Raw genomic sequence first — 23,838 nt, 5'->3', positions numbered from 1 at the left:
TTTGCAAACCTCAACCTGCCTCAGGGACAAACAGGTGGAAATTAGCCTCGGCCACAATCTAATATTATATTTATGATGTTTATAATGTTCATTAATATGCTCTGTCCCCAGTTTTAATAAAGAAATTAACCCTTGTGCCATGATAAGGACAAAAGTGTCCTTTTCCATGTTATTATTATTTATTTTTTGGATAACTTTGTGGTAGTTATGCTTTTTGCTATTATATTTGGTTAGCAGATTTTTATATTTTAAACTCAAATCCCATAATGTTCCATTTTTACACCGTGTGACCTAAAATGTTACTGTTGCCCTACCGTGATTTGCAGCTCCCAAGTTTGTCATCACAACGAGATGACGTTGTTAGGTCATGATAGGAGTGGGTTTAATATATGCGACGTTATCCTTAATTGTAAAAATGTAACAGGGTTAATAACATAAATAAATACATACATGTGCAGGACATACCTTCTACAGTCATGGTGGTGATGTAGATATTTAACAATCTAGAAAATGACATTTGATGTGACTGGATTACACATAAATTCGGGTAGAGATTGACATATCAAATCAAATCCAAGCAATATATACCTTCTTATTTCTTAATAGTTTTGCTCATGTGCTGTACAAGTTGCAGGCTGAATGCTGCACAGGGCAAGATTTGCAGAGGAAAATCTGCAGAGGCGCAAATGCACTTTCACTCTAAGACCAGGAGGTGGAAGCAGAGCGTCGCATTCAAAGAGCCACGAGGAAGCGCTTTGACTCACTAGTCTGGTAGCAAACAGTTGTTCACTCTAAGTAGGCAAAGAAATGTCCATTAAATGCAGATAAATACTAATTAAAGGTAAGAATCAGACTGTAAAAACAGTGTAAGCTGAAGATTAAACATCTGGTTTTATGCCTTTTCTATTTTTAGGAAGTTTCATGTTGTCATTGTTACACTTTAATGCAACCTCAGTAATTAAGAGTTATGTTGCATTTGCACACTTATAAACAATAAAAACAATGAAAGTGTTTCTTAAACTTTCATCCATTTGTAATTTGATCTAACGTTTCCCCCCTTTTTTTGTCTCCAAACCACATCATATCTGTAGGATGTTGCTTGACTTGAATTAAGGAACCGTTTATCTTAACCACGTCCCTCTGGGAGGCACAAACAGGAAAACACAACGTTGTGATCAGGAAATGAAGCTTGTATCTGCCCTTCAGTTCCTCCAGTGACTCGGTGGTAATTTTTGGAACTTTTTCACCGTTTACCATCGTTGCATTGAAAAAGATCAAGACCACACACACATGAGTAAAATGTATTTCATTGTACAGCAAAGACTGATCCCTTTTCCCTTTACTTACATGCTGGATTCATGTTAATTTGGATTTAAAGAACTTTTAAGTTTGGTTGGAAAATTAAATATATAGATAGATATAAAAATGTCTAATCAACCAAAGATTTTTCGACCCCCCTTGCAGTACCTCCACCCACCCTCTAGGGGTCCCCTATTCAAGGATGACAGATATCAGAACAAGGACCAAGTCTTTATTCTTTAGTCAAAACAAAAAATCACCATCAATCACACAAAATATTATCTTTTTTTTTTTTTTTTAATCAGAGTAGAATAGGTGGTTGTTTAAGACAAATCCCTGATTAAAAAAAAAAAAGATGTGTCCTCAGAATCATTTCTACATATTTACAAACAAATAATTATCAACTATTGTCTGGTGACAGTAGAGCCCTGCACATGATTCGTCGCTGTCTCACAAAGGATGGTTAAAAAAAAAAAAAGAAAAAGTCCGTAAGCTCATCCTTTATTCCTCGTCTTTGTTCAGTAGCATCAGTCTTTTCCTCTGTAGGTGATGTTTGTGAAGGTAGAGGTGGCTCCTTTGTAAAGAGGATTGTGTTGCTGTAAGACACACAAAGAGAGGTGAGTTTAAAAGACTTTTTAATGATAATATTATTAAAAATCTATGCATCTTTGTCTGGGACCGTACCGTCCACACTGTATTAAATGTGTGGCTGTTTGCTTTCGCGTCTGTTTCTCAGCGAGCACCTTAAACCTCCTGTGAATCTTTGCGGTTTTAAGGCCTTTGAGACTTGGCTGTGTTAAACAGGCGCATTACCAGTAAAGGCTGATTTGCTAATTTAAACCCAGCCCTTCCGTTGGCTGCCTTTTGTTCTGCCGGGAGTAACAGCGCGCCACGTAAAAACAATAAAAAAACATCTTCTGGAGAGCGAGAAACCGCGTGTGTGGCCTTGTGCGTTGGGGTAAACGTGTATGATGCCATTTATTTCTGACTATTTCTTAATGCGCAACAAACCAAATGCTAAATCCACCCACCGTGTCCCACTTGGCGCGGGCACGTTCCTCCTCAAATTTGGCAAACTCCCGCCTGTCGTGGATGGTAACCAGCAGCTTCCAGATCAGCAGCGCCGCCAGGCCGAGGAACAAGATGGCCCCCGCCACCGACAGAAGCACCACCAGAATGTCTGGACCCTTGGGGCAGTCTGCGCGGAGGGAGGAAGAGATAAAGAAAAAATGACAGGCACAGAGGAGAAGATGAGAAGTCGGACGAGAGGGCGGCGGAAGTCTGATTCCATATCCCTGCTTCCTCCCTGCATCATCTTTGGCGCGATGACTCTGCTGGGCGTGACTTCACTGATTCATTTGTTCCCGGTAGACATACGCCGATCAGGCATAACATTATGACCACCTTCCTAATATTGTGTAGGTCTCCAAAACTGTGGATCATCCCACAGATACTTGATCAGTTTGAATTTGGAGGCCAGGTCAATGCCTTGAGCTGTTCTTCATGTTTTTATTTGTTTTTTTAGTTGTTCCTAAAGCGTTTTTTTTGTCCATGTCAGGCTGCATCCTGCCGGGGGTGGCTGCTGTGCACCATCAAGTCCTGTCATTACTACTGGGTGGGGGGTGTCCTGTCTGGTCTAGGTGGGTGCTACATGTCTAAGTAACATCCACACCAATGAATGAATAAAGGAAGGAAATAAATAAAAAGTTTCCCAGTAGACCACTGAATTGTCCCAAGATGGTGATTCACTTCCCCCCCGTCAGTGGTCGTAATGTTGTGGCTGTACAGTGTTTGTAGTAGCTCTATTTCAGGTAGGGCTGCTACCAATATACAGTACATTGTGGTTTTCTCTGCTACTAAAGTAGGGTCAGGATTAGGGTTAGGGAAAAACTTGTGTTCAGTGAAACTAGACAGTTGACGGCCCATAACTCCAGATGGCTGAATTTATCCTAACTTTTCAGTGGGGGGGTGTCTGGTCTGCTCTAGGTGGGTGCTACATGCCTAAATAACATCCACACCAATGAATGAATAACAGGTCTAAACGTCTCCCAGCAGAACAACTGAATTGTCCCAAGATGGTGATTCACTTCTTCTGCCACTGGTCATAATGTTGTGGCTGATCGCTGTATTGCATGTGGTTCCTTTTTTGCGATTCCTTTTAAAGGGTTATTAGATCGTCAGTAATGGACCAGCGTCGCAGCGAATATCAAAAGAAGCAGAGATGGAGGATGGACCCGAGTGGAAACTAGTAACCTCCACAGCCAAGCCACAAACCTCTCATCCCTCACTGTGGCCTGGCGCAACGCAACAGGAATCCGATGTGCACATTTTCAAGAAGGCCGCACACCAGAGGACCGAGTCTCTTTCAAAGAGTCATTAACACGAACAATTCATCTCATCTCGCTGTCTGGAATGACACTAAACTTGTTGTGCATCCCCCCCCCCCCCCCCCCCCCCCCCCCCCCATCATTAGCTGTCCTGGAAAAACCTTTCACTTAAGCTTTGCACCAAATATGTTTCTGAGTAAACAAGAAGAAGAAGAAGTAATATTTAAACTGAAATAGTAGTTTGGAAGTTTCAGGACGGGAGGAAACATCGACTCAACACTATCACTATCGTGCTGTAATTAGCTCACTGATTGGTTTGGCCTCTAGTTTCCTGGCTTAATTCATTCCCAGAGGATGTGTTTTTTGTTTTTTTTTTACTCTTGTTGTTTACAAATGAGAAAAAATAAAAAAATGAGTCAAGGTCATACAGTCTGATTAATCATCTCAAGCGCTGACATATAAACACAGAAAACTAGCATTTTCTCTTCAATCATCGCTCAATATTTGCTTTCTTTTCCGCTTTGGCTCAATCAAACTCCTGTGGGAGAGTTGGACACTTTAGCTGCTAATCATCCAACTACGTTTGCCTGCGTTAGCTGCCAAACGTCCACATGCACGGTATGTATCTGCGGTGTTGGGTAACTTAGCGCAACAAGCGCGCTGAGACTTTTTACGGCCAACTTCAAAGCTCCTCTCTTCTTCCCCCCGTCCCTCATTTTTTTTTTACTCTACTTCCTGCTCTTCGGGCTGACCCTGCAAAAGTCTTAAATCATGCTAAGTTGGTGCTTCAGGATAATTTGCCGCATCATTATTCATCGGCTTCTAAACAGGGGGGATATGTCCTTCTCTTATCATTTCTCATGCAGCTTTCCCTTTAAAAACCGTCCTTCCTTTTTGCTCTCCCTGCTTCCCTCTTGAAGATATGTCAAGTCAGCGAGTTCCTAGGAGAGCCGGGCGGCGGTTTTTTACGACCCTCTTTGACACGGCGGGGTGCACCGTGTTCAAGGCGAAACGCTCCGTGTGCTCCTCTGATGCCCAGTCGAGCCTAAATTAAACACACACTTTCATTAAAAAGTACACCCAAGGACAGATTTTCTCTGAGGGCAATGGTGGTCGTTAAAAGGCTGTTTTTTTTTTTTTTTTTTTGTTCGACCACTTAACGAGCAGATGAAGAGCAGGCGGCAGGGAAGTGACAACTTGTTACTGGGCGTATAATGATAATAATAAAAAAGATTTGCTGGAATGTGGTGGCATCTTTTTAGTATTTCTCTAAACTAAACATCTTATCATCACAGCAAATCTTTCTCATGTTATTTGTTATTATATGAACAAGTTTTGACACACGGTGCCTTCATTGACATTTACTTACCAGGTGAAGCTCTATAGGTCTAAGTTCTGGTGACTAATAAATGGGCCGAGCCATCGAATGCAAAGTTCTGTCTCGAACTATGTTTTATTCATCAGAAGGATTAACACGTCAACGAGAGTGTTGGTTAGCTTCAATAAAAGTAATTAGGGTCCATTTTTTTTCGAGCTACTTAAATATTTCTGGGGGAAGGTTTCCATGTGGATGGTAGATTTTCTCTTACCGGGCTCTTTGATGACAAACAGGATGGACTTGCCACTGGCGTCCTCGTAGTACTGGAAACGCTCCACACAGTCATTCTCATCTTTGTAAGTGCAGTTCACAGCATTCGTGTCGTGGAGCACTGAGTGGAAAAAAAAAAAAGACAAGGAAATGGTTCATCAGTTAGTTATGACATGCATCAGTTCCCTAACGCAGACTTTTGTAATTCTATTGCCTGAATTTAGCCAAATTTAGTGTTTATATTCAGACTTTATTTATTCTTTATTGATATTTTAGAGTACTTTAGCTGAATCTTTGTAAATAAAGGGTGATGAGTTGGAACTAAAGACTAAACAAATCATTAACTGTGTTTGCATGATAATTACATTTATATTTAACAAATTTCAAACATAATGTAAATTTGTTTTTCTTGGTCTAGTGTGACATATAATGTTTTGAATTCATCTACATTTGTTCAAAATACAGTCATTTAGATTTTTTTTTCATTAACAAGCTATATGTAAGTGGCTCAACAAGTCTTCTTATGAAGACCCCACAACACACAATGTTACTTTGCTCCAACTAGCTCTACAAAATAAGAAATTGGTGATAAACTGGACTTTAAGGTAAGAATTCAATTAAAGTTAGTGATATAGTTGGTTAATGACTGCAGTCTTTCAGGTTTTGTATTGTTGTGGAAATGAATAAGTAAAATAACTGGAGACTCTTGATGTTATTTGGAATTAACAATAGCAAGTGGCTTCACAAGACTTTTTAAGTGAAACTAATGTTAGCAAGTTGTTTTAATATACTTGACTCAAAATTAATTTCAAGCTAACGTTTGCAAATGACTGGAATTTAAAGTAAAGCAGAGATGTGTTTTTTTTTCCTCTACCTAGCGTTAGCTTACGGAGCTAACACCGGTTAGCCGTTAGCTAACAGCGGTTAGCCGTTAGTTAACACCGGTTAGCCGTTAGCGGCCGTTAGTTAACACCGGTCAGCCGTTAGCGGCCGTTAGCTAACATCAGTAGCCATTAGCTAGGAAGGTAGCTGTAAGTCGGCCATACATTGATTAAAATTCGGTGCTCCGTCTACTTAAAAAAAAGTTAAATTTACTTTTACAAGTTGACTTTACTCAAAAAAAAAAAGAATTATTTTTGCGAAAAGAAGTGAGTTACTTTTCGTAGTAAAGTCAACTTTTAAAAGTAAGCTAACATCATCTGCAAAAGTAAGTTAAGTTAAATTAACTTTAATCAATGTCCAATGTACCAACAATGACTACTCTTGTTTGATCTACAGGATAAAATAATCATCATTTTTTAAGTGCATGGAGCACCGCATTGACTATTACGCAATAATGGTCACATGCTGCCACAGTTCAGGCAAAAGTTGCTTTGAATTCATCCAGAAAACCTCTCAAACGCACTGAGAAAGGTTTATTTATTTATTATTGCAAGTATGATGTTCAATTGAAGTGATTTACCAGCTATTCTGATAACCTGACAAACTGTCTTTAATAGAAAACATATTATTAACCAGAAACTTGCATCCACTGGTACTACAAGTCTGCAAGTTGTGTCTCACCTATTTCATCCACAAGCTCAATCTCATCTTTGCAGATTCGACTGCAGGTGTTGTCGTCGAACAGTTTGCCTCTCTTGAAGTGCTTACACTCCACACACTCCCTAGCAAGAAAAAAAAACAAACCAAGGTATTGACGGTTGATAGGGGAAAAAGCAAACTCCTGAAGACGTGTTTGCTTTGTGTTTTTTTTGCAGACTCACTTCTTCATGGTGCAGGCGTCGGGGCAGGTGGGGCACTTATCGCACGTGGCCCCGTAGGCGCCCGGCTGGGTGCACTCGCAGGCCCCGCAAACGCACTGACCCCTGCCGCTGCACAAAAGACCCAGGCTGGACATGCATGTGTCCGTGCGTCGCGAGCAGTTGCAGTTCTCGCCCTGCCAGTCCGGCGCACACTGGCAGAAGCCGCAGTTGCAGACGCCGTGGCCTGAGGATGGGAAGGAAAGGTGACGTTACCGCACTCTGACACAAACATAATGCAGCTCCATTTATTCATGTAACATCAATTTACACGAGTAGAACAGCAAAAGAGAGAATAAACATCAAGGGGAAGCATGACAAGATGATGTGTAAACAATGTGTGAATGAGGGTGTGGTGGAAGTTGGGAAACGGGGAGTATTTAGTGGCTGGAGTTGTTGTCTTTTTAATTACTGTGCCTAATCTAAGTTAAACATGCTAAGTATGTCAGGCCAAAACAAGTTCATGTTTGGCTATTAATAGCACGAAAACAAATATTAATCTTCTTATTCAATATTTTATCGAAAAATATGTTCAAGAAAGACAATTGGACAAGTCTTCAGTTCTAAAAGGACTGTGTGGACGCCTTAACCTACACACAGCGACACGCCATTTATACTTGTGCGCTCGTTAGTCTGTAACAGCGCCACCCAAACACTAGTTAGCGTCGTCTTTTTTTTTGCCAGTCGAGTTCATTTTTGTTTCTGCTTCTTGCTTCACTTTCAACAACGGCGACCGAAACTGACGGGGCCATAAAAATCTCACCAGTTAACCTTTTTCCTCGATGTGTTCCGTGCATTTATTGACTGTAAACAAATTGATTTGTGAATTTCCACACTAACCCCCTAAAAAAACACATATCGCCACCTAGTGCGCAGGAGGAGGACCTGTTCCCGTTCCAGTTATCCAATTTCCTCCATTGCATGAAAACTGGGACAAGACTGTGTTGTAGATTGATGGTCCACCTCCTCAGTTCAGTGAGGGATTTTCCAATTTGACGTAGGTGTCTTCCTTTTTCTTTCAAACCATCCGTCATCTCTGGTTAAAATGTGGACGTTGTTATCCTAAAACTCGCAGCCAGCCCGTCTGAACATTAACATTATGCATCATGTATGACATAGCCGGACGCATAGGGTGTGTTTTGTTTGGTTGTTTTGATAATTTTTGGGAACTGTAATTTGTAATAAAGTTGCGTGGACTTTGAACAATGGTCTGCCGGTCAGCATGACTCTATGATGGTGGGGATAAGTGGTTGTGAGTTCATTAACCACAAGCCTGTGTCACGCTCGTCTGTATTTTCCAGTTCTGAGTTCGCTCTGGCTTCTTCAAATTACGTTTTAATGGGCTACAACGTGAAAAGTTAGACCTTGTGGTTCTTGAAAAAGAAAAAAAAGTTTCTGAAACGGCTTTTTCATTGTGAGCCTGCAGTGTTTTGTTCTTGTTTTTTTTTTTTTAATTTATTTTTGGCTGCATGATTAGGCACATGTGTGTGAATTTGTGCCCGTCGGCTTGTTGTTATTCCACGTATCCATGTACATGTGTGGGTGTTCATGCCAACAAGAGTGACAGCGCACAAAACATTGTGGCCTATCGCCGCAAAAAAAACAATGCCCAGATAAACAATGAGACAGGAAGCTGCTTAGGGTCCGTCTGACTGGATAAAAGATGATCCACGGACAAACTGTCATTACCACGCGACCGCAGGGCCGCTGGCTTTTAATTACACCGCTCTGCGGCAGAAGGAAGAATGGTCCTCACAACGAATAAGGTATTTCAGTACAACAACGGACCATGTTCTGCACACACATGCTCCCAGAACATTTCCAGCGCTCTCCCAACTTGGCCCTTTTCTGACCAAACATGGGTTTATTTTTAGCCTCATTACACCACACCAGCCAATGAGTAAGCAGAAAGGTATTTTTGTGTTACGCTATGGGCCTCGGGGAGCACAGCAAAACATTTCTTTGTGAGAGCACCACCAGGGGAGGTTCGCGTGATATACGAGACGCGACGGAGCGTACGGCAGACGAGCGGTCTGGGCCAAAAAACTTCACAGCTCTCAGATGTAATATCCCGAAGCAGGCTCATGATTTAACTTCTAATGAGCAGCAAAGAGGAAATGCCTCAGTGAAGTAGAGCACTTGATGCAGATTCTTCAGACTTTTGTCGTTTCGTTATCTTCGTTATCTTCGTTATCTGTGTAGACATGTTCTGCAGGGCTAACGTAAAGAATGGAAGAGGCCAAACTACTCAGAGTTACTGTTTTATCATTTCTTGGTTGGATCTTTGGACTTTTCTAAGTCTTTGTCTTTAGAATATTTACAAGAAAAGTTAGTAAGAACTCGCGGGATTGGAAAGAGAATCTTTTCTGAAACAGTCGAGGCCGTGCGAGTAAACACTACAAGTTTTTTATTGCCCAGATTTTACCCACGATTCCCGGTTGTGCAAATGGTGCGTTCCATTTATCTCAGAGGGCGAAATTCGGGGCTGGAAATGACGTCACTTGATGATGTCAAATGATGAACTTGTGTTCAATATTTACATTTTTTGAGTGCAGAGTTGTTGTTTTTTTTTTGTTTGTTTTTTTTTATTTAATTTTGATATTAACTAATATTATCGCTATAATGTTAAACTAAATTAAGGCTATTTAACTTGTGTTTTTTACTAGAATTATTTACAGTGATGAAATCTACAAGACCACACGAGGCAGAAATATATAAAAATATTTAAAAGTTGTGATTATTTAATTTAAATTAAATGTAGAAAAAAAATACACAGTTAATCACAGTTTGCCACAATGGTGTTTTGGCTCTGTGTTGGTTTTACCAGGCTATTGTTTTTAGCCGTTTTTACGGTAACATGGGCTTATAGTTCCATTATAACACATGAAAAACATTTCAACATATGTATGTCTTAAAATACTGTCTGTACCACCAATTTAATGCAACAAAAACTAATCAGATGTGCTAATAAATGGAATATCACAGGAGCTTCTAATCACTGTTTACACATGGGGCGGCCATCTTGGTAAGGGAACTCAGGTAGTGAGGATTCTACGTCTTTCTAAGTAGAGCGAAGTAGAAGTACAACTCAGAACTTGGAAATTGTAATGTCTGCACTAGTTGTGTGAAGGGGGACAGACCTGACCTGATGTCAGTCGCAGTCAGTTAAACATGTCTGAATATTCGGAGCCGAATCTGGTGTTGGATGTGTTGCTAACAATGAAAAATGAAAAAGAGACGCAGGAAATAGCATCAAAAGACGATGGGAAAGTAACAGGAATATCAAAACAACGATGGCAAACCGGCACGAATGGATGAGAGATTAATGGAGTTGTGGCATCGTCTATATGACGTTGAAAATGTTCATATTCCCAATGTCAGAGCTTTGCATTTCCTGCTTTTGCTAGCCGTTAGCCTCAGTGGGTGATGTTTGCTGAGGTTTTTTAGAAATAGTGAAGTTTTATGGTAAATTAAGTTGGTAGTATGAAAGTTTCTTTGTTTTTTTATGATATGCTAACGTTGCTAGAGGCCTCATCCTTTCATTACGCCTTTTCATTTTCCATATTACCTTCCTGTTAGCTAGATTCTTAGCCTCTGTGTCTCAACCATGACCATTTGAACGTCAACTACCCAATACCCATGTTGCGATCAAAAGCTCACGAGTACAAATCCATTTTGAAGATACACTGCTACCAGAGACGTTGGCATTACTTTGTGGAAAAAAGTTTTTGTGAGACGCTTAAAATGAGGACAAACAATGGCGCTCAACTTCGAGAGACTTTTCTATACGTGGATTTTTGTGGAATTTTTTGACAACTTAATACTTGTGTAATGTCTAACTTTTGGAAAGGAAAGGAAATCAAATTAACTGTCGGAAGAAACAAAACCGACAGCATTGTTATGTGCAGGCAAAAGCTTTACACTTTTAAATCCCACAATGAAAAGTCGCTCATAAGATCCCAATTACAAACATCCTCGGGGAAGCATCATGTGTTTTGACTCAGTGACACACTGTCTCTTCCAAAAGATGAGGCTCAGAGTAAATCTCTTGCCGTTCACCAAACACAAACTAATGCTCAAAAATCTGAACCGCAACAGAGAAACTTTCAGTTTTTTTAGTCCATTAACTGCACGAAAGTTATTTCTGCCTGGAGAAATCCGCCATTTAAACTTGTTCCTTCTGAAGTTCGTGGTACAAAAAGCTTGGCTCGGCCAAACATACAACCTGAGATTATTATCACGCACACACACACTACACCACACCATGTGTTTATTGTGATGGAGCCCATGTCCTGTCCAGGAGGGAGAGTTGTTATTTCATGTAATTCTTCCCAGATGAGGTGGGTGGCGAGTTAACGTGGTAGAAGGGACGAGAAGCCTCAGCTGAAAAGGTGCAGACATTTTCAGAAACTTTTCATTTTAACCATCTCCATGTAGTGAGATGTTTGATGTTTGACACTGTGACCACCTTCCTAATATTGTGTAGGCCTCCCTTGTGCCTCCACATCAGTTGTGACTCTTTAGAGATTGGACATGGGCCTTCTGAGGGTGTCTTGTAGTGTCCGGTAACAGATTTGTTAGTTAGGGGCCTTTGGGTCTTATGGGTTGAGGGGAATCTGGAGGTCAGGTCAACACCCTTTTGAGTTGTTTCTAATGTGTTTTTGTGTGTGTCTGTGTCATCAAGGAGTGCCATTGCTATAGGGTGGGGGTTGCGTAGTCCGGTCTAGTTTCCCAGAAGAACATGTTGAACAATTGTAGCAGCAGAACATGTGTCACAAGATGGTTTTAGTGTTATTCATTTGTGGTTTTAATGTTATTGCTGATTGGTGTATCTCAAAATCATAAACACAATAATATTTTATGCTATTTTGATCCTACATTCAACCAATACAAGCAAATAGCCATAAATAGCAATAAAAAACCTTTCCCAGTACAGGAGTACTCAGTACGTTTACATGCACATGAAGAAGAAAAAATATTGCCTTAATCTGACTTTAACTGGACAACATAAACCCACGTAAACATGTTACTAAGACTAAAATTGGAGTTCTCCTTCTCAATTAAGACACCCAGACAATGTGATTGGAAGATTTTCTCGGGCATGTTTACGCCTGCACATGCTCAAAAACATCCAAGAAAGCTGGTCGCAGAAGAAGAAGAAGGTAAACAGACCCGGTAGAAGAACCACCTGAGTGATGAAGTAAATTAAAAAATTAAAAAAGCTGAGCTATTATCCATCTGGTTGTTGTTTGAAATGCCGATCTGCCACAAGAACGACTCTTGTTTATTATGTGACGTATTAGCATTGATGGTATTTACTATGGATGAAAATGAAGCCCGAAACTGGGCAGAGCCTGCAGCCGCCATGTTGGATGAGCTTAACTCCTCCCACACGCGGAAATTCCAAATATGGATGCGTGAGATGTTGAGACCCACCCACCCAACTCTCCTCTACCTGTTAGCTCAGGCTACTGTCTACCTGTCACTCAAGGCTGGAACACCCTTAACTATGCAGAATTTAAAACCTTAGTTAATAATAAAGAAATGAATTAGCAAAAGATTCACCCTCTGTACAGTTGTCATGAATAGTGAAATAAACTGGTTGTAAACATGTTTAATAATGCTGTAAATTTGGGCTTTTTAACATGGGGCTCTATGGGGATTTGCTCCCAGTTTGGAGCCTCTAGTGGCCACTTGATGAACTGCATTTTTTTTTTTTGCACTTCCTCATGGGCTGGAGGTCATAATGTTGTGGCTGATTGGTGTATATTTGTGGATTTTTTAGACATTTAAGACATATGAAAACATAAAATATTCCTTACCTGAGCAGAGTTCTCCTTTGTATCTCAGACAGTTGAAGTCGTCGCACTCGCACAACTTCCCCCAGACCTTCCCAAAGTCACTGCTGTGGCAAACACACTGGCCGCACACACAGTCGCCGCGGCCGCTGCAGATGGTGGACGGAGATCCTCCGGCTCCCGAGGGTCCGCTGCAGCGGTCCTGCTCCGTGGGGTTGTAGTCGCCCTCGGCGCACTCGCAGTGCGGCCCCAAGCGACCCGGGTGGCACTGGCAGATCCCGCACTCGTACGTCCCGTTGCCGTGGCTGCACTTGGGGCTGTCGGGCTGCGCTTTGCTCTGGCACTTGCAGTCGCACTCGAAGGTCACGGTGATGGACAGCGAGTCCTTGAACCCGACGGGCTTGATGATGAACGTTTTCTTCTTTTGTTTGGGGCAACCGCGAGCGCGAGCCTCCACGCTGAAAGAGACCTGGATCACAGATGTGTTTGGTTAAAACATATGCATTTTTTTTTACAAATTCTACATCCATACTGAGTGATATTTAGTATTTGCTCGGGTTTTCAGCATGATCTAATCACATGTCACAGATACGACACGAAGGAACGCGTCCAAATGTATTTAGTCAAAGCAACCGTTCAGTCAGCAATGCGTCCAAATCTGGTAAATGTCCAAGATTGGGGAGCTACAAACATCTGGAGAGGCTGCCATATATGGACATAACAAGAGGGGCCTGAGCAGAGAGAAAGAAAAGAAAGAAAGAAATATGTTGAGGCCAAAAAATGTCACCTGGAGTGAGAAGAGACCGAGAAAAAACAAGCCAGATAAGAGATAAAGAGCGAATGCAATCAGACAAATTACACTGGCAGGAAAAAGGACGTCAAGACAAGACAGGGTCAATTATGGAGGACAAGCAGAAGGACAAGGCTGATCCTTTTTTTTTTTTTCACCTTCTCCTCTTCTACACTTTTTATGAGTAAAAAGGGAAAATCCAACTTTTAAGATAGAAGCAATAAGGGAAATGGAAAGATGGTGAAAAATAGTACATGGACCAGACCGATGTGATACTTTTAGAACCAAATACACTATGAAATATAGCAAACATTAACCCACAGCGGGTGTCACACCTCTACATTAGAAAGATCAATAAAATAGACCAATCAGCCACAACATTATGACCACTGGCAGGAGAAGTAAACAACATCTTGAAGATTCAATGTTCTGCTTTTTTGGAAACTTCTCATTCATGTGGATGTTACTTAGACATGTAGCACCCACCCTAGACCAGACAGACATACGTCATTGTATATACTATGGACACACCCATCACGACATCACCCACTGGATTCTGAACCTCGAACATGAAGCCCAAAGTGGGCGGAGCCTGATGTTGGATGAGCTTTACTCCACCCACATGCAGATAATCCAACGTGATTGGGTCGTGTCGGACGTTCAGACCCGCCCACCCAACTCTCCGCTACCTGTTAGCTCAGGCTAGCGCCATTAATTATGCTGTTTAATATTTCTGTTTAATAAAGTTGGGCTTTTTAACATGGGGGTCTATGAGGATTTGCTCCCGTTTGGAGCCTCAAGTGGCCACTTGATGAACTGCAGTTTGGTCATAATGTTTTGCCTAATAGTTGTATAAATTACATTCTTTCTCATTCAATTATTTATGACATTAAAGTAAAACAAGTATAATAATTTTTTATTAATCACAGGACATTCTTCCATGTAGGAGCAACAATATTCATCAAATTATTCTGACTAATAATGTTGGGACATGTGTATCATGATATCATTAGGAACTCACCGTATCTCCTATTTTGAGCCCAGAGCAGGATTTGAGGCCGGGGATGACCTCTCCGTTCAGACAGGTGGCGTTAAAGGACAGAGACAGCTCCTCTGGGACGCCCTGAAGCTCCAGCTCCACCTTGGAGCGAATTTTCTGACAAAAAAAAACACACAAAAATACTCAATTCTGCAATACTTCTTTGTTTAATTATTTAAAATGCACTCAGATCTCCTATGAGCTGAACTCCTATAAGTGTGGGACCTGCTCTTACGGTATGAGCACCTGTAACAACACCACACAGAGACAAAACCAGGATTTACTGTTAGGTTTTTTCGCTCTTTCACCTGATCTCTGCACAATAAACTCGAACCAAAACATAAATAATAAAGCAGCGGCCAAGAGACTCCTACGTTTGGTCGGCTTCACACTTCACACTCACAGCGTCTGCGGAATTTCGACTAAGACTTTGTGACTCAGACGTGGTGGGTGTGTGTCAACAAACACATGTCACGGCCTCGATCACCGTCTGGCCAGGGACATGTGTGTGTCTGTGTGTGTCTGTGTGTGTGTGTGTGTGTGTGTGTGTCTGTGTGTGTGTGGTTCTTACTGCGTAGGCCTTCAGGATCAGCTGAACGACATTGCCCGAGTCGTTTGACAGCGTTCCTACTGTGGTGCCAGGAATGAGCTCGCTGTAGTTCTACGAGACACAAAGACAAACAGACTAGAAGATGTATCACCACTTACAAATAAAAAAAAATATAAATCATTCGCATTTTAGTTAAATAACCAAATAAATTGCGTATTTTTGACATATTTGTTGACAAAAACCAAACTGAAATCATTTTAAAAAGAACTTTTTGATGATTAAAATGCTTTTCACACGTTGATTAAATCATTTCTGACATGAGCACATTCTTGCAATATATCTGTAACTTCTGCTTTTCTCCTGAGATTGACAATAAGTGGAAGTTTACAAGTGCGCTGTCCGCACACAATGTGTGCAAACGCCCTTAAAATGCAGAACCGTGACACACCCAGTATGTCGTACAACAGTTTCCATCCAGGAGCCCTTCCCTGCTCTCCCTTCTGCACCGACGGCTTCAATAACTTGGTCATAACAGTGTTTTCCAGTTTAGGAAAAGCTGCATCCGTCAGTGTCTGAACACTGTGTTATAAAAAAAAAAAAATAGTTATTTAAAAGTTTCCATTCTTCCAGTTCAGCGTCCAGGAATCTCTCTTTAAAACCAAACCTACGTTTATTTTAATTTGATATGATGGTCGTTACAAATACACGTGCTAATTTAGGTTTAGCTTTTCCAAAAACACGGAAAAATCAGCGATAGGAAACGAGACATGAAATAAAAGACAGTCTGTATTTATACATGTGAACATTGTTGTTTTGCTCAGTCTCCAGTTTTAAGTGACATCTCATTGGTTTTTGATCCGTAAATGTTTATAAATTGCTACTAACGGGTCTAAGAAGGACTCGAGAAGCTTGTGACCGTGATGCAGTTTGATAAGTGGGATGTAGAGTTGTGCAGCTTTGCATGTGAGGTCTCTTCTGATGAATCGAGAACAGTTTAAGTTTGGTTTCTTGCAGACGTACCGTATGTGTTTAATGGCTTCAGCTCAAAAACCTTTCACTTGATATTTTTGTTTGTATTTGCGCTGTTGTTTGTGCACTTAATGCAGTTATAATAACTTAAGTTTGGGAACTAGACCCCCTTTTCATCCCATATCCTTCGACCTTTTTCATCCCTCCCTTCAACTTATTTGCATCTATTAATTATGGTCTTTGCAAGTGTCGAGTGACCTGCAGAGCTTCTGACCTGGTACAGAGGAACCACAGGGTTGGTGACGGCAAAGATGAGGTTGATGTTGTTCTCTGACATCTTCTCGGTGATCAAAGCCAGCGATGGATAATCCTGTGGGACCGAACCGGACAGCGTGGTTAAAACATGCAGGAACAGACACACAACGAAGTCTCTGCAGCGTCCGCTGACCATGGTGGTGGACATGCTGTACATGTTGTCAGAGCTGAGGTGGCACTGTCCATCGTTGGGATGCACGATGCCAGCCAGCCGGCCGTCCAGAGCCACGTGGGTCTTAGCGTCCGAGGTGAAGATCAGGAGGTGGGATGCATCGGGACGCCAGCCGATCTGCTCCTGGTTACCAAAAAAATCAAAAAAAAAATCATATGAAGTGAGGTTTCTGAACCCGTGTGTGACGCGAGGCAGCGTCATGTGTGCGTCCGTCTCTCTCCCCACCTTGCACACAGCGGCCTGGATGATGGCATCAAAGCCTCCCTCCGGGGCGTCTCGGTTCCTGGACACCATCTGCTTCTTCACCTCCTCCGTGAAGCGGCCCACCTCCTCCGTCAGGGACAGGACGTGTTTGTAGCCGAACTGCGGCAGACAGGTGGTGTTAATGCTGTGGATAGAAACAGAGATCACCGGTTAAAGTTAAAGCAAAAAATATTTAGAGAACTGTTTGTGCTGAGACTTCTTTTATTTTGCTCATTTTAATTGAACTCTTACGCACGCCAGTCAACATGTTTATGCTTAAGAACAACAGCCATTTAAAGTACCCTACAACGGATCAGCCACAACATTAAAACCACTGACAGATGAAGTGTGTTAATGAAATTAACATGAAAAAATGTTCTGCTGGGAAACGTTTGGACCTTCTCTGATGAGTCACAACTGTTTTGGAGGCACAAGGGAGACCTACACAATGTTAGGAAGGTGGTCATAACGTTATCTCTTGTTAGCTAACACATGCTAATGGCACAATACGCTGTGTTCAAAGTCACAGACGCCAACTCCAAATAGACAGAATAGATAGAAAGGTGCAGGGGCGACTACAATCAACAGGATTCTCCCTCTGGGGATCATCAACACATGCATTCAGAGTAGGAGACAACAAGAGACATCTCTAGAGTCATATACAGAAAAACACAGTGGGTTTTAAATGAGTTTACTGAAATACTTCCTCTGTCTTATCTTTTATCCAAACATTCCTGGAGTCTCGACCTCAGACGGACGTGTTTTCAAGCAGGAACGTAAAAGCTCCCAAGAGACGTTAAAACCACCAAATCAATCTTCGGGGAGGAGTCTTTTTCGGGCGGGGTCGGAGCCACGGTTGCATCGGGACGTGCGGCGTAAGATTACCTGCTTCTGACTCACAGCAGCTGACCTAAGCAGCGGCTGCGTTATCACTGTGTTTAAATGTGTCCTCACCGAGGTGACATCACCCCCGCAATAATGAACCTGTAGCTCTCACACGCAGACGTAAACAAGCAGCGAAAACCAACACAAACACCGGTGGCGGGTGCTTATTAGGAAACACTGCGAAACGCTGTTAAACGTAAGAATGCTGCCTCGAAAGAAAAACTTTCCATTACGGTGAAGCCTGGATTCAGTTGAGCAGTTTAACAGGTTTACTGACCCAAAAACAAACAAAAAAAAAATGAACGTTTTAAAGGAGCCGTTCAAAATTTGCTGAATCTTTGCTTTTCAATTGGTTTATATTGGTTATATTGAGATGAGAGAGAGATGAGAACCTATGACCCTTTGGCCCCAAAGCTGCTCCTCTAACCAATACAAACAAATAGCAATAATAAAAAAAAAAAACTATTTCCTCTATGTTTCCATTGATGACGTAACTAATAACTTGAACCTTGTCTACAGAATATGTGTGCAGCTTTTTGTTTTATTGGTTTTATTACTTGTAGCAGGGGTTCTTCACGGCCTGTTTGGGCGAGATGTACATGTACGGCGACAGCGGCTTGTCCACGAACGCCCCGAAGCCCATGCGCAGGTTGCTGGTGGTGCGGTTCATGGCCTCGGCCAGACCTTTGCCCAGCGTCCTCAGGCGGAAGAGGTCGTCGTTCATGGAGTAGGACAGGTCCATGAGGTAGTAGAGGTCCACGGGGTAGTCCTCCACCTGACGCACCTTCACCGTGAAGCGCTTGGCGTCATCTGGTGAGGAAATATTCTTGTGAATTTTCACTAAGGAAGAACATCTTGACTCATTTCCTGTGTGACTCTGACTAATGAGCTCACCTGGCCTGAGGGTGATGTGTAGCTTCTGGGGCTTTATCTGGGTGATGTCTTGCGTCGCTCCCGCCGCCGCCTTGTTGCTGAGGGGCCGGTCCTCGATCACTTGCAGTTTGCTGGTCGGAGACTCTAGAGCTGAGGCGCCGCAGCCGGCGGCCAACAGGTTGGTCTTCAGGTCGCAGCGAGACGAGCTGGCGACTCCCTGGCCGAAGTCCTGAGACGGAGGACACGTCCAACAGGACGTTTAGGACGTTAACTCAAAACATTAAACCTTTAACTGGGATTGTAACCACAGAGTTGATCATTTTATGTAGTAGTAAAAGTAAACAATGAAATGCTTAATTCTGTACCCAAAACATACAAATATGCACATGTGTGAACGCATTATATATACCTACTATATATGTTCTATAATAAACTAGTGCCTTTTACAAATATTCATCATTATTATCATTCAATTTTAAGTTATTCAAATAATACACAGGTTCAAATATGTATATATTTTTAAAATTTCAAACATGTGCAACAGTAGCAGTGGTGAAAGAAAGATAACGTCTTCTGCCTCCATTTAACACTTTACTAAAATATGTTCTAATGTGTATTTAAAGAAATTTAAATTTGAAAAAAAATATACATAAAAAATGTCTAATCAACCAAAGATTTTGCGACCTCCCCCTGTAGTAGCTACATCGTCACAGACCCTCAGTTATCTACCTATGATCTAAGCTGTGGCTTTTATACTTTCTGATCTAAAGCACTTTTGAACAGATTTGACAGCTTCAGTGTTTATATTGTATGAACTGCGTGAACATTTTAAGTCAAATTACTCTTGGACGCTATTAATATAGATTAAAAACGATATTTAATCGTGATTCGTGTGGAAGTCAGGGGGTTAAATCGCTGCATTTATGAGTCAGAAAACATGATTGTGTCCTCATGTGGCCATCGACTGTGGAGTCACGCTCTCTCTGAGCAGCTGGTTCGCACTCGCTGAAGCAGCTAAAAAAAAAAAACCTTCATCTGCGCCGTTAAAACCTCCATAAAAAAGACCTTGTTCACAAATCGCTCCCCAACACATTATAGTTCGTTAAAAGGAGTTTAAGAGTTGATGTGACTTTTAAATGCTCTTCCCAGCCCCGGATCACATCGTTTGCTGAGAGCCTAGCACCACCACCCTGCACCACCCTGCACCACCCTGACCCAGAGAAGGAGCCCTACCTCTTGGAAGCACCACGCACAGTTTGGGTGAACAGCCAGACACTGCTTACATGTGCTGGCCCCCCTGGACGTGCACACATTTGAACCTGGAAACAAACAACAATTAATTAAGTATTTATTAAACCTGCACGTAAGCACGTTTTTAGATGTTTCCTGTTTTATTTCTCGACTAAATTCAAACACAATTTAAAAGTCTGTTTGTTACTGAATAGAAAAGATTAGTTATTAAATTATGACCGAAATGGCTTCGCTGAAAGCAGAAGTGTGAAGTATAACTTCTGTTTTTTCCCCCCTCCTGTTCAGTTTATTTAATCCGATTTGTATCTTAAAACTCTTGGAGAGTGAAATAATGGACTTCCTGAGTGAAACTGGCTCCACCTAAACTGGCAGTAAAAAACCATTCATGCATTTACATCATTCACAAACTAACGGTATCTTCAAAGGAGCCAAATAGTTTAACTAATAACTCCTTTGTTTTTACTTTAAGCACTTTTTCTAAATTCTAAAAAAAAAAAAAATTAAACAGAGTCACAGACTTTTAAATGTCCACTGTTAGAACATGAAAACAAAATCAAAAAGCCTTAAGTCAGTGTGGGGGAAAAAACACACACCCCATGGCTTTCTTTGCAACATATTTGTGGCTTTTAGGATGGAACTAAATGCATAAATAAATAAATAAATAAATAAATGAAGCTCACCGCGAACTGTTGCTATTACTGCGAGGAACAAAACGCACATCCATAACATCCTCTGCGTCGAGAGAGCTCCCATCCTCCCTGTGAGGACGCAGTCCGCCACTGAGCCGCGCTGCGTGTACGAGCACATATGAACCAGGAGGAGAGAGGAGGAAAAAAAAAAAAAACAACCCTCTTTCCTCCATCTGTAATCCAGACAACTCCAAATAGAGTCAAATGTCTTGAGGCCAACCCCTCTCCTCACCATCCGCAGCTCTCGGCAGCATCATATTCAAAGTGGTGGGCGGAGGAAAAGCGCAGCATCTAAAAAAGCGGAGCGGCAGGAATGTGTTTGGTTGGTGCTCTGGTATGTGTTTACACCTTTACAAACGTCTAAAAAGGCAATACAGTTCGGTTTTTAATGGGGTTTTAAGTGTTTTTTTTTGGCGCAATCGCAAAGTAATATATTATATTGGTTTATTTTGAATTTTTTTCCCTAATTGAGCAAAGCGAGTTAGATCAATTTCAAAGTCCTGTGTGAGGTTTGCGTGAGTAAACACTTCCCACTAGTGGGAAATAAGTGTAACAACAGGTGTCTTTTATTGATGCGTTGAGCCTCGAAATACATCAATTAACCCGAATTAACCTCCTGAGACCCGAGATTTAGTTTGACTATAAAAACTAAGCATCATCTTTGAACAGGTTTGGGGGAAAAACAATGCACGTCTTCATATGTGGACACAGATTATTTCTCTGTTTAATACAATACGATGAATATTTTAATACCCGAACATGGCAAAACAATTTCAAATGTTTTTTTTTTCATTGTTCAAATATAAAACTGTTTATTTTCATGTCTGTGCAAAGACAGAATTTCAAACAATGAAATCCCAGCGTCCTCAAACGAGTACTTGCTAATTAGCAACTTTGTACCTTTTTTATTCTTGGAAGAATGTGTTAAGTCTGCACGTCACATCAAACTAGAAAAGTTAATAAACATAAATTTTAAAAAAGTTTCAGTCGTAAAAGATGATGATGTTTTGCAATCTGCTGCAGAATGAATCCACTCACTAGTGTATTGACCCTTTGCTGCCACTAGATGGCAGAATAAAGCATCCACTCATGAGGACAACAGGTCTCAATGAGAAGCTGCTACAAAACTTAACGTCCCCATTTGAGGTTAAATGACAGAATAACTATTTATAAAAACTTAAAACTCATCCCAATATATATACAAAATTTTGTTGCTCACAATAAAACAGGAATTATTCTTCTAACCCTCGACCTTCAAGATGTTAATTGGTGATAATGTCTCAGCTAAATCATCCATCAAAGGTAAATATTTACTCTGTTAATGTAAAATCATCGATATCTTTATGCTTATTGGTCAGAAATGTATTAATGTGCAGATGTAAATATTTGTTTCCTGATGATCTTTAAAGTAAACTATTGATAGTAGGATGTGTTTGTGGTTGCAGTCCCGTTTACATCCACCAGATGTCACCTTCTTACAACTTGTGGTTTTCTGGAGTCACTGAAAAGTTTTAAATTTCATTTCAGGTTTTCCATTTTATGCTACTTTATATTTCCACTCCACTACATTTAAACGGGGGAAAATACTGCTCCTCTATAATCTCACAGCTTTAAGTATTTAGCTTCTGACATCTTACAAAAATGGTTCATTAACAGCTCTGCTAAGAAGTCACCTTTCAATATGGATTCATTAAGAAAAAACGTTAAAATCATTCAATATCTCTCCAAAAAAATGTAAGTTTTGAAATTTGCTTTTTCCCTTCACACATAAAAATGCACATAAAGTTGTTTAAACTGCATCCAGCTGCTAGAAAAGTAGCGGCCGACCTCACGCTCACTGATGCTTCAGTGTAAATAATCTGTTAAGATAATGAACAGATGCATCACTCTTGCACATCCTCTCTCAGATCTTGAGCTGCCTTCTGAGTCTTTTGGCCTTTAAGTGTCACAGGTTTACGAAACAATGAAGCCTGTGTGTGTTGACTGCGACAACCCATGAAACCAGATGAGATTATCAACAAAACGCTCTGCAGCTCTGCTGCAACGTTTGTGCTAAATTAGAAAAACCTTCACAGACAAGGTTGACTCTCATGTGTGATGTTTTGTCTTGTCATCCTGAGACGTCTGTGAGGATTCGAGGCCGGTGATGAGCGGTGTGTGTTTTTTAAGCCGTTTTAAATGCGTCTCTCCGAGGTCGTTGCAGCTGCAGGTTGGCGTGGAAACGAGATGCGAAGAGGAGCTTCTGGGATGCAAACAGTCGAGAAAGACGAGCAGTAAAACACAAGCAAAAAACTTTGAGTCTTTTTTTTGTTTTTTTTTCCTTCTTCTTCCTCTTGAGCCTCTCGTTGCTCAATTTTCCATCCGTGGCCCTTTTTCTCTTTTCCTCCTCTGAAACTTTCACAGGCGGTTGCACAACATTCGGCGAAGGAAGAAAAAAGAGAGAGCTCCTCTTTTCTTTCCTGCAGGTTTTTGATTGACAGCACCCCTTGCACGCTCCGTGGTACATGTGAGTGTGTCTTTTTGTTCGCGGGGTGGTGGTGGTGGTGGTGGTGGAGGGGGGGAGTGCATGTGCCTTGGCTTCAACCTGTGTGTGTCTGTGTGTGTGTGTTAGAAGTTTAATTGCAGCATTTGGTCTCTCTTCTCAGGGCCATGGGAGCATGTGTGAGTTTTTTTTTTTTTTTTTTGCATTGGGGGGGAAAAGGCGCAACAAAACCAGTCCAAAGGTTGCGAAAGAGCTTTCACACTGATTCATCCGAGAGGAGAGGAGTGCATGAACGCACACACACACACATAAACGAGCACTCAGACACAGGGATTGTGTGTTGACTTAAGAGTTAATGAATGGATGATTGAGGGGCTGCAGGGGTTGGGGAGAGCAGCGCCGTGGAAACAAGCCCTCCTTTCCCAGGAAAAAGGGGGCACAGAAACAAGAGTTAAAGACAAAGACAGGGATAGAAAGTGAGTGTCTCGGAGACAGAATGAAATTCAGATTGTGTGTGTGTCTGTGTGTGTGCAGAGAGCCCCGGGGGGGGGGGGGGGCCTGAACCACTCGAAGCAGAAGCATTTCGTAGCGCTAATAAAGCAAGTAGCATGTACTTGACAAGGACCCAAAGGGGGAAGATAGAGAGAGGGAGAGAGGGAGGGAGAGAAACAGCTGTTGGAGGAGGAGAGTGAGACAAAGAAGGAGCAGGGGGGGCTGTCCTTACTTGCTCTTCACTGCGAGCGACTGTATGTGGGAGGAGGCAGAGGGG

General features: G+C 41.6%; 1 protein-coding gene across 1 annotated transcript; it reads right to left on the bottom strand.

Moving 5' to 3' along the window:
• Window positions 1–1,511: 1,511 nt before the first annotated feature.
• Window positions 1,512–20,742, bottom strand: LOC125022881 (integrin beta-3-like). Its single transcript, XM_047609862.1, has 15 exons — window positions 20,579–20,742; window positions 19,881–19,966; window positions 18,669–18,876; window positions 18,332–18,584; window positions 16,872–17,034; window positions 16,608–16,769; window positions 16,434–16,529; window positions 15,212–15,301; window positions 14,623–14,757; window positions 12,836–13,280; window positions 6,978–7,200; window positions 6,778–6,878; window positions 5,216–5,335; window positions 2,331–2,497; window positions 1,512–1,895 (listed from the first exon to the last, which is right to left on the bottom strand). Exons 1-15 carry the CDS (start codon window positions 20,703–20,705, stop codon window positions 1,827–1,829), a joined length of 2,445 nt encoding a protein of 814 aa, XP_047465818.1. The 5' UTR covers window positions 20,706–20,742; the 3' UTR covers window positions 1,512–1,826.
• Between the last annotated feature and the right edge of the window lie 3,096 nt (window positions 20,743–23,838).

The sequence above is a fragment of the Mugil cephalus genome, chromosome 16 (genome assembly GCF_022458985.1).
Source record: "Mugil cephalus isolate CIBA_MC_2020 chromosome 16, CIBA_Mcephalus_1.1, whole genome shotgun sequence".
Classification (NCBI taxonomy): domain Eukaryota; kingdom Metazoa; phylum Chordata; class Actinopteri; order Mugiliformes; family Mugilidae; genus Mugil; species Mugil cephalus.
Note: the sequence above shows the minus strand (reverse complement) of the source record. Positions and strands in the feature narration are given on the sequence as shown.

Coding starts and splice junctions, on each gene's coding strand:
- LOC125022881 (XM_047609862.1), bottom strand. CDS start 20,705: ATGTGCTCGTACACGCAGCGCGGCTCAGTGGCGGACTGCGTCCTCACA. Junction 16,770..16,871: donor TCCAGGCCGCTGTGTGCAAG/GTGGGGAGAGAG, acceptor TTTGGTAACCAG/GAGCAGATCGGCTGGCGTCC. Junction 13,281..14,622: donor GGCTCAAAATAGGAGATACG/GTGAGTTCCTAA, acceptor TCTGTGATCCAG/GTCTCTTTCAGCGTGGAGGC.